The sequence below is a fragment of the Engystomops pustulosus genome, chromosome 1 (assembly GCF_040894005.1).
Source record: "Engystomops pustulosus chromosome 1, aEngPut4.maternal, whole genome shotgun sequence".
In the NCBI taxonomy this organism is placed as follows: domain Eukaryota; kingdom Metazoa; phylum Chordata; class Amphibia; order Anura; family Leptodactylidae; genus Engystomops; species Engystomops pustulosus.
The window spans coordinates 3994808-4005832 of NC_092411.1; the positions used below are offsets into that span (position 1 = coordinate 3994808).

The 11025-nt window shown below is 49.5% G+C and overlaps 1 protein-coding gene across 9 annotated transcripts in view; it reads right to left on the reverse strand.

The window, feature by feature from the left end:
- Positions 1-11025, reverse strand: part of UNC13B (unc-13 homolog B) — a 295618-nt gene that overhangs the window by 147388 nt on the left and 137205 nt on the right. For all 9 annotated transcript variants that reach the window (XM_072132773.1, XM_072132775.1, XM_072132774.1 and 6 more), the window contains 2 exons: positions 9319-9618; positions 1286-1376 (listed from right to left, as the gene is read on the reverse strand). In XM_072132773.1, coding sequence (XP_071988874.1) covers positions 1286-1376; positions 9319-9618 — 391 coding nt within the window. The remainder of the gene's footprint in view (positions 1-1285; positions 1377-9318; positions 9619-11025) is intronic.

An 11025-nucleotide genomic window follows, 5' to 3' on the forward strand; every position in this document is an offset into this window, starting at 1 on the left:
TTTTTTTTTTTACGAAACCTACCCCTGTGTAAAGGTATGTTTAGGTCAAAATGACCATTTTGAAATGGTAGGTTTCTGTTCATGTCATTTGACCAGGGTGATGTCATCTAAAGTCCTTTACCTACTAACGTTTGTAAAATCTACCCCATGTATGTATCTGATCACATGAAATCACAGCAGCCTCCATGGACATTTACTCTTCCCCATCCTCGATGAAGGCCGCTGTGATTTCATGTGATCAGATACATACATGGGGTAGATTTTACAAACGTTAGTGGGTAAAGGACCTTAGATGACATCACTCTGGTCACAAGACATGAAGCTCTGAATGGTGAGAAGGATTACAAGTCAGTGAGGATGGGAGGACACAGCCCCTGTGACTTGCTCAGGACCTGGCTGTAAGATAAAGTTGATTTTATGGGGATGTAAGTAAAACAATAAAAGAAGCGTGTCAGTTAATAGAAAATGTGGTGACAGGATCCCTTTAAAGTTATTAAAATTTATAGGAAATTGGATAACAATCTGATCTGTCGGGAGGACAGTTCATAATTCCTAGAGCAGCAGATCGACCCGACTTTGTGCATTAAAAGTCAAATCTGGTGCAACGAGACATCGCGCTGGAGGATTTATTCTTCTACTTCTTGTATCCACTCCTCTTCGGTGAGCCTAACATGTCATGTGATGCTACTTGGACTTGGAGCTGTAGCCGGTTTCAGGATTGATTTCCTGCTTGGGCACAAGATACCTGAGCGCTGTGCTCTGCAACTTGCGCACTTCATAATATTGAATGGAGTGCCGCTCAATTACGGAGAACTGGACCCCCTGTTCCCGAAATCGTTGGATCCCTCTGATCAGATTTTTTTTAATCCAGTTTCCTATAAATGGGGAACACCTTATAACTTAATGGTTCAAACCTTTAAATGGAAACGCATGCTCAACCTGCTGCTCAACTACTGAGAACGGGACCCCCTGTTCTCGTGATCGGTTTGGGTCCCAAAGGGGGATCAGATTGTTATCCCCCATCTTCTGGATAGGGAATAGTATTAGAACTCAGTACAACCCTTTGTATGGATAATATTATATGTAAACAATAGTCAGCACAATACACCCCCCCCCCCCTACAGGTTTTACACCACACCCCAAATGCATTTAAAGGGAGCAGTTTGTGTCCACGCAGGAGACCCCCCGCTATATTGGGGGCACATGAGAGGTCACATGAGTACACAGTATCGTACAGAGGCCTGATCTCAGGACCACCAGGAAACAATAAGCGTCTTGCTCCTACCTCGTTTATCTGCACCCGCACTTTATTAATAGCTCGGAGCCAGCGCGCTTTGGCGGGGGAGAAAGGAGGAGGACCGACATCTTCGTGGTAGCTGCAGGGGAGAAGAACATCAAATGTAAGAACGTTGTAAGGAAATGTGATCACTACAAGAGACTAAGGCGAGGCTCAGACAACATTCAGTAGGTTAGAGGAATATCAGGCGAATGCTCAAATAACTTCCCCCCTCCCATCAGCAATCAATGAGGTTCTAGATGTTAGACCACCACCGAATATACATTGTCACCTTCTAGATGAAGCCGATCACTAACTTTTTACTAGACTTTGTCATTTTCACCCTTTCTTTCTTATGTAAGTGGTGCGTATAGATCAGCATTGTGTCCAGCTGAGACATCAGGAGGAGCTGATAAAGTGTCTAATGACTTAACTCCTTACAGATAGTCCCTACATAGTCTCATCTCCTCAGAAGGTGAATCAAAATGAAATAATCTCCAGGTATGGAAAGAGTTAATCATTAGCTGCCTCCTCTATGTGCTCAGGCGGCTTTCAGATCCATTGCTCACTACAGGAGAAAGAGCAAAAACAAAAGGGCACATAGTAATGAATAGAGTAAGAATCTTCTGAATAAAATAACATTTTTCTCAAAGGTTTAGTTTTGAGGAAAGCTACCATCACAATCTATCATGATAAACCAGGAATAGTTACTCATGGATCCTGACACCGTGACTGTGGGAATCATCTTAAATTATTTATCAATAGCCTCCTTCACTCTAAAATCAAGCTAATGGGCCCCAAGGGCTTTGGGAGGCGTTAAAAGAGCCCCTCTGTGCTGTAGCTCAACAGGCTGTTACACTGTCTACACCCACACTACCTTAGTACCGCCCCTTCTTCTGCCTGACGTAATCTCACACAGTGGGAGGGAGCTCCTGCACAGTGTAACAGCCTGTGAAGCTATAGCACAGATGGGTCCTGGTAATGCCCCCGGGGTCCTTTTGCCTCATTAGCCTAATTTTACAAGTTAATATTAGAAGGAAGGAGGCCCTGGATAACACATATAAGAAGATACCACAGTCCCGGTGCCTGGTTTATCAGGATGGATTCGGATGGTAGTTTTTTCTTTAGAAGCGTGGAATGAAATCCTTCCTATTTAGCAAACCAGGGAGCTGCCCGGGCGCGGAATTGTCTAATGCATAGATTTCCATCAAGCCAAATGTCCCGTCCGCCCCCAATGTGTGGGAAGTGCAGCTGTACATGGACCCCCTGCCTCCCTATGACATGAGGCCGCAGCAGGATGGGGGAGAAGACACAATGTGATAACCAGCCAAATGAAAAGAGAATAAAAGGAATAGAAATTCCATCCCGAGGCGCGAGGCACCGGGACATGAGAACAGCACGAGGCGGCTGCAAACCCTGGAACTAATTTGTTTTAATAACTTTGCATTGTGGTCTGTGTGCGGCTCGGAGCCGGGATGAGGGATAATGTGCGGCTGGGAGCCGGGATGAGGGATAATGTGCGGCTCGGAGCCGGGATGAGGGATAATGTGCGGCTGGGAGCCGGGATGAGGGATAATGTGCGGCTCGGAGCCGGGATGAGGGATAATATGCGGCTCGGAGCCGGGATGAGGGATAATGTGCGGCTCGGAGCCGGGATGAGGGATAATGTGCGGCTGGGAGCCGGGATGAGGGATAATGTGCGGCTGGGAGCCGGGATGAGGGATAATGTGCGGCTGGGAGCCGGGATGAGGGATAATGTGCGGCTGGGAGCCGGGATGAGGGATAATGTGCGGCTGGGAGCCGGGATGAGGGATAATATGCGGCTCGGAGCCGGGATGAGGGATACTGTGCGGCTCGGAGCCGGGATGAGGGATAATATGCGGCTCGGAGCCGGGATGAGGGATAATGTGCGGCTGGGAGCCGGGATGAGGGATAATATGCGGCTCGGAGCCGGGATGAGGGATAATGTGCGGCTGGGAGCCGGGATGAGGGATAATGTGCGGCTGGGAGCCGGGATGAGGGATAATGTGCGGCTCGGAGCCGGGATGAGGGATAATGTGCGGCTCGGAGCCGGGATGAGGGATAATGTGCGGCTCGGAGCCGGGATGAGGGATAATGTGCGGTGCGGTACCTCGCCGCCTCCTTTATTAGATTATAAGCTCGATGCTGGGAACAATCTTGGAGCAAAAGCTTTCATCTTACTCCGCAAATGCATGGAGAGGAAGTGTGTTTACTACAGACGCTGCGGGAATACTGATGTCCTCATGGACCCGGCTCTGAAATATCTGACACACCAATGCATGGACAGATTATTCCCCCAGGATGGGGCAACTGGCTTTTATTTTTGTAAGGAGTCCGTGGATAACAACAGTCCTGGTGCCTGGATCTAGGAGTAATTGTCCCTGGTTCATCATGATGGATTCTGATGGTCGATTTCCTTTAAGGACCAGCCATGATGGCCAGACCATGTGATCACCAATGTCATTGCAGGTCCTTTAGGAAAAAGTTACTTAACTTTACTTGGAGCAGCAAACTGTGTAAAGGGGAACGGCAAATGGTTGAATAGAGAAATAAGAGGGCATGGAGGTGTAATCTGGACAAAGGAGGGTTGAAGAAAGGGGGAACCATTAGGGTGCAGGCTGGAGAAAGAGAAGGGCATGAGGGCGCAGGCTGGAGAAAGAGGAGGGGCATGAGGGTGCAGGCTGGAGAAAGAGAAGGGCATGAGGGTGCAGGCTGGAGAAAGAGAAGGGCATGAGGGTGCAGGCTGGAGAAAGAGAAGGGCATGAGGGTGCAGGCTGGAGAAAGAGAAGGGCATGAGGGTGCAGGCTGGAGAAAGAGAAGGGCATGAGGGTGCAGGCTGGAGAAAGAGAAGGGCATGAGGGTGCAGGCTGGAGAAAGAGGAGGGGCATGAGGGTGCAGGCTGGAGAAAGAGAAGGGCATGAGGGTGCAGGCTGGAGAAAGAGAAGGGCATGAGGGTGCAGGCTGGAGAAAGAGGAGGGGCTTGAGGGTGCAGGCTGGAGAAAGAGGAGGGGCATGAGGGTGCAGGCTGGAGAAAGAGAAGGGCATGAGGGTGCAGGCTGGAGAAAGAGGAGGGGCGTGAGGGTGCAGGCTGGAGAAAGAGGAGGGGCATGAGGGTGCAGGCTGGAGAAAGAGAAGGGCATGAGGGTGCAGGCTGGAGAAAGAGGAGGGGCGTGAGGGTGCAGGCTGGAGAAAGAGGAGGGGCATAAGGGTGCAGGCTGGAGAAAGAGGAGGGGCGTGAGGGTGCAGGCTGGAGAAAGAGGAGGGGCATGAGGGTGCAGGCTGGAGAAAGAGAAGGGCATGAGGGTGCAGGCTGGAGAAAGAGGAGGGGCTTGAGGGTGCAGGCTGGAGAAAGAGGAGGGGCTTGAGGGTGCAGGCTGGAGAAAGAGGAGGGGCATGAGGGTGCAGGCTGGAGAAAGAGGAGGGGCATGAGGGTGCAGGCTGGAGAAAGAGAAGGGCATGAGGGTGCAGGCTGGAGAAAGAGAAGGGCATGAGGGTGCAGGCTGGAGAAAGAGAAGGGCATGAGGGTGCAGGCTGGAGAAAGAGAAGGGCATGAGGGTGCAGGCTGGAGAAAGAGGAGGGGCATGAGGGTGCAGGCTGGAGAAAGAGAAGGGCATGAGGGTGCAGGCTGGAGAAAGAGGAGGGGCGCGAGGGTGCAGGCTGGAGAAAGAGGAGGGGCATGAGGGTGCAGGCTGGAGAAAGAGAAGGGCTTGAGGGTGCAGGCTGGAGAAAGAGGAGGGGCGTGAGGGTGCAGGCTGGAGAAAGAGGAGGGGCATGAGGGTGCAGGCTGGAGAAAGAGGAGGGGCATGAGGGTGCAGGCTGGAGAAAGAGGAGGGGCATGAGGGTGCAGGCTGGAGAAAGAGAAGGGCATGAGGGTGCAGGCTGGAGAAAGAGGAGGGGCATAAGGGTGCAGGCTGGAGAAAGAGGAGGGGCGTGAGGGTGCAGGCTGGAGAAAGAGGAGGGGCATGAGGGTGCAGGCTGGAGAAAGAGAAGGGGCATGAGGGTGCAGGCTGGAAAAAGAGAGGAGCATGAGAGTGCAGGCTGGAGAAAGAGGAGGGCATGAGGGTGCAGGCTGGAGAAAGAGGGGAGCATAAGGCTGGAGAAAGAGGAAGGGGGCATAAGGCTGGAGAAAGAAGGGGGCATGAGGGTGCAGGCTGGAAAAAGAGGAGGGGCATGAGGGTGCAGGCTGGAGAAAGAGGAGGAGCGTGAGGGTGCAGGCTGGAGAAAGAGGAGGAGCGTGAGGGTGCAGGCTGGAGAAAGAGGAGGGGCATAAGGGTGCAGGCTGGAGAAAGAGGAGGGGCATGAGGGTGCAGGCTGGAGAAAGAGGAGGGGCATAAGGGTGCAGGCTGGAGAAAGAGGGGGGCATAAGGGTGCAGGCTGGAGAAAGAGGAGGGGCGTGAGGGTGCAGGCTGGAGAAAGAGGGGGGGCATGAGGGTGCAGGCTGGAGAAAGAGGGGGGGCATGAGGGTGCAAGCTGGAGAAAGAGGAGGGGAGTATGAGGGTGCAGGCTGGAAAAAGAGGGGGGCATGAGGGTGCAGGCTGGAAAAAGAGGGGGGGCCTGATGGTGCAGGCTGGAAAAAGAGGAGGGGCAGGAGAGTGCAGGCTGGAGAAAGAGGAGGGGCAGGAGAGTGCAGACTGGAGAAAGAGGGGGCAATTTTGGGGTACAAGCCTCAAAATAATTGCAATTACTTGTGACCCACCAGTAATTACGATTATTTCCCCACTTAAACTATGAATCATGAAGGGGGCTCGGCTGATATCACAGTGAGCCAGCGCAGGACTGAATGTTTGCAGGACCGGACGTGGAATTGTTCTCCAGCGCAGTGGGAGGGTGGGGCCTTCATCATACGTTGGCGCTCCACAAATTCCCCCTACGGTGTCTGTGATAATGAGGAATAACTTCTATTCTGGTCATTATGTGTAATATTCACTTTCCACAAACCTGCATCAGTGCAGCATCTGTCTGCATATTTACTGGGGTCTAAAAGCTGAAAGCGAAAGGGAGTTTCTATTCATCTTCTTAGCAAGTTGGAATTCAGAAGAGATTTCATAGTGAAAATACAGACTAGGAAGGAATGAGGGAGGATGATGAGAGCTCAAGTAAGAGGAGAATGAATGAGGGAGGATGATGAGAGCTCAAGTAAGAGGAGAAGGAATGAGGGAGCATGATGAGAGCTCAAGTAAGAGGAGAAGGAATGAGGGAGGATGATGAGAGCTCAAGTAAGAGGAGAAGGAATGAGGGAGGATGATGAGAGCTCAAGTAAGAGGAGAAGGAATGAGGGGGGATGATGAGAGCTCAAGTAAGAGGAGAAGGAATGAGGGAGGATGATGAGAGCTCAAGTAAGAGGAGTAGGAATGAGGGAGGATGATGAGAGCTCAAGTAAGAGGAGAAGGAATGAGGGAGGATGATGAGAGCTCAAGTAAGAGGAGAAGGAATGAGGGAGCATGATGAGAGCTCAAGTAAGAGGAGAAGGAATGAGGGAGCATGATGAGAGCTCAAGTAAGAGGAGAAGGAATGAGGGAGGATGATGAGAGCTCAAGTAAGAGGAGAAGGAATGAGGGAGGATGATGAGAGCTCAAGTAAGAGGAGAAGGAATGAGGGAGGATGATGAGAGCTCAAGTAAGAGGAGAAGGAATGAGGGAGGATGATGAGAGCTCAAGTAAGAGGAGAAGGAATGAGGGAGGATGATGAGAGCTCAAGTAAGAGGAGAAGGAATGAGGGGGGATGATGAGAGCTCAATTAAGAGGAGTAGGAATGAGGGAGGATGATGAGAGCTCAAGTAAGAGGAGAAGGAATGAGGGAGGATGATGAGAGCTCAAGTAAGAGGAGAAGGAATGAGGGAGGATGATGAGAGCTCAAGTAAGAGGAGAAGGAATGAGGGAGGATGATGAGAGCTCAAGTAAGAGGAGAAGGAATGAGGGAGGATGATGAGAGCCAAAGTAAGAGGAGAAGGAATGAGGGAGGATGATGAGAGCTCAAGTAAGAGGAGAAGGAATGAGGGAGGATGATGAGAGCTCAAGTAAGAGGAGAAGGAATGAGGGAAGATGATGAGAGCCAAAGTAAGAGGAGAAGGAATGAGGGAGGATGATGAGAGCTCAAGTAAGAGGAGAAGGAATGAGGGAGGATGATGAGAGCTCAAGTAAGAGGAGAAGGAATGAGGGAGGATGATGAGAGCTCAATTAAGAGGAGTAGGATTGAGGGAGGATGATGAGAGCTCAAGTAAGAGGAAAAGGAATGAGGGAGGATGATGAGAGCTCAAGTAAGAGGAGAAGGAATGAGGGAGGATGATGAGAGCTCAAGTAAGAGGAGAAGGAATGAGGGAGGATGATGAGAGCTCAAGTAAGAGGAGAAGGAATGAGGGAGGATGATGAGAGCTCAAGTAAGAGGAGAAGGAATGAGGGAGGATGATGAGAGCTCAAGTAAGAGGAGAAGGAATGAGGGAGGATGATGAGAGCTCAAGTAAGAGGAGAAGGAATGAGGGAGGATGATGAGAGCCAAAGTAAGAGGAGAAGGAATGAGGGAGGATGATGAGAGCTCAAGTAAGAGGAGAAGGAATGAGGGAGGATGATGAGAGCTCAATTAAGAGGAGTAGGAATGAGGGAGGATGATGAGAGCTCAAGTAAGAGGAGAAGGAATGAGGGAGGATGATGAGAGCTCAAGTAAGAAGAGTAGGAATGAGGGAGGATGATGAGAGCTCAAGTAAGAGGAGAAGGAATGAGGGAGGATGATGAGAGCTCAAGTAAGAGGAGAAGGAATGAGGGAGGATGATGAGAGCTCAAGTAAGAGGAGAAGGAATGAGGGGGGATGATGAGAGCTCAAGTAAGAGGAGAATGAATGAGGGAGGATGATGAGAGCTCAAGTAAGAGGAGAAGGAATGAGGGGGGATGATGAGAGCTCAAGTAAGAGGAGAATGAATGAGGGAGGATGATGAGAGCTCAAGTAAGAGGAGAAGGAATGAGGGAGGATGATGAGAGCTCAAGTAAGAGGAGAATGAATGAGGGAGGATGATGAGAGCTCAAGTAAGAGGAGAAGGAATGAGGGGGGATGATGAGAGCTCAAGTAAGAGGAGAATGAATGAGGGAGGATGATGAGAGCTCAAGTAAGAGGAGAAGGAATGAGGGAGGATGATGAGAGCCAAAGTAAGAGGAGAAGGAATGAGGGAGGATGATGAGAGCTCAAGTAAGAGGAGAAGGAATGAGGGAGGATGATGAGAGCTCAAGTAAGAGGAGAAGGAATGAGGGGGGATGATGAGAGCTCAAGTAAGAGGAGAATGAATGAGGGAGGATGATGAGAGCTCAAGTAAGAGGAGAAGGAATGAGGGGGGATGATGAGAGCTCAAGTAAGAGGAGAATGAATGAGGGAGGATGATGAGAGCTCAAGTAAGAGGAGAAGGAATGAGGGAGGATGATGAGAGCTCAAGTAAGAGGAGAATGAATGAGGGAGGATGATGAGAGCTCAAGTAAGAGGAGAAGGAATGAGGGGGGATGATGAGAGCTCAAGTAAGAGGAGAATGAATGAGGGAGGATGATGAGAGCTCAAGTAAGAGGAGAAGGAATGAGGGAGGATGATGAGAGCCAAAGTAAGAGGAGAAGGAATGAGGGAGGATGATGAGAGCTCAAGTAAGAGGAGAAGGAATGAGGGAGGATGATGAGAGCTCAAGTAAGAGGAGAAGGAATGAGGGAGGATGATGAGAGCTCAAGTAAGAGGAGAAGGAATGAGGGAGGATGATGAGAGCCAAAGTAAGAGGAGAAGGAATGAGGGAGGATGATGAGAGCTCAAGTAAGAGGAGAAGGAATGAGGGAGGATGATGAGAGCTCAAGTAAGAGGAGAAGGAATGAGGGAGGATGATGAGAGCTCAAGTAAGAGGAGTAGGAATGAGGGAGGATGATGAGAGCTCAAGTAAGAGGAGAAGGAAGGACTTTACTCCAATCTGGTATAGAACATAACTTGGATTATTGATTTACACAAAGTTGGTTACAAAGTTATTGACCTGTAAGTAGTGACGTTCAGGTGACACTACTGACCTCTCCCGCTTCTCGGTCTGGACATCTTTGGTTGGTTCTAGCCCTTGAGGTGATTTGGCGGCCACTTCTTCGAGCTGTACGTCGCCTCCCTGAGGTTCTCGCTTTGGCTGGTGACCATTGTACCACTCTTGGTCACTCTTCCTCTGGTTGGCAGGACCCCCGAAGCAGTAATTTGGATCATGTCGCTCTTCTTCCATGTCCAGAGAATGAAGGCTCTCGTGATAATGGTCAGAATCGCTAAGCTGCGAGCTTCCTTGGCTGACATTACCAGACGAGCCGTAGCGACTACTCCCAGCAGGACTGTGGGGAAGGAAGGAGCGGAGAACAATTATTCAGGAACCCAAAGTCTAACAACCTTCTACCTGTGTACGGAAAACTGCAGAACACCTGAGAAGGGCTTAGAATTTCTATGTATATTTCAATTCCGACAAGTTTCCCACAATGCAATGCTGATTTCAAAGCATTATGGGTCATCAACATAATAAAGGAGGTAATTTCCTGTTGTGGTATTTCTGACTTGGTGTAATTAAACGAAGAGAAGATAATCGGTGTTAATGGACCGAGGCTTTCCCACACATCGGATAATGGATCACGTCTGTTCTCATACATGACCGTGCGTCTTATCTGTCACGGATGTAATTATCCTGACACACGTCTCCATCAGATCACATATCAGACATGTGGTGATGTTTATATACATTGAGGAACGATCACGTGTCACTATAATGTGATAATATTCTTTAGACTGTGTGCGTGACACCGCTATGTAGCGTAAAACACGGATCCAATGTATCCGCATACACATTGCAACATTGTACTGAAAGTCAATCTAAAGTGGGAAGTTCTCTGGCTGATCGATAGCCCACACAATCCTCATACCCACCTATGGTTATCGTATGACACCGATCATAGATCAGGCTGCATCCACCAGTATCAGATGTCGATGGTTAACCTGATGTGTATTTATTCCCAAATCAGAATCAAAAACTTTAGCCATTAGCCCCTTCCTAGGATCGGCCCCGTTCAATAGGACTAAGAAGATTCCAAATGAAGAATTTAGAATAATTGGAAACATTAGTATGGAATGTGAGTGGATTTATGCTGGAAACTTTATTAAAAGGGAACCTGTAGGATATATTGACCTACCGTATATACTCAAGTATAAGCCGACCCGAGGATAAGCCAAGGCTCCTATTTTTACCAAAAAACTGGGGAAACCTATTCACATGAGTATAAGCCTTGGGTTGGAAACACATTTGTCACAGCCCTCCCCCCTGTATATAGCTATTAAGCCCCCTGCGCACCAGTATATAGCAAGCCCCTTGCCCTCCAGTATATAGCCAACCAGCCCCCTAACTTTCCAGTATACAGCTATCCAGCCCCCTGTCCAAGTATACAGCCAGCTAGCCCCTAGTATATAGCTAGCCAGCCCCTACCCCAGTATATAGCTAGCCAGTCCCATTCCCCCAGTATATAGCTATCCAACCCCTTCCTCCACAGTATATAGCTAGCCAGTCCTCAGTATACAGCAAGCCCTCAGAATATAGCCAGCCAGCCCCCAGTATAAAGCCAGCCAGCCTGCCCAGCACATAAAAAAAAGAAACTCACCTTTTCCGACACCCCCCACAGGTCCCCTTCTTACGTCCGAGTATTGACTTTTTTTTGTACCGAAAAGCTCTGCTTATACTCAAGTATGTACGGTAATAA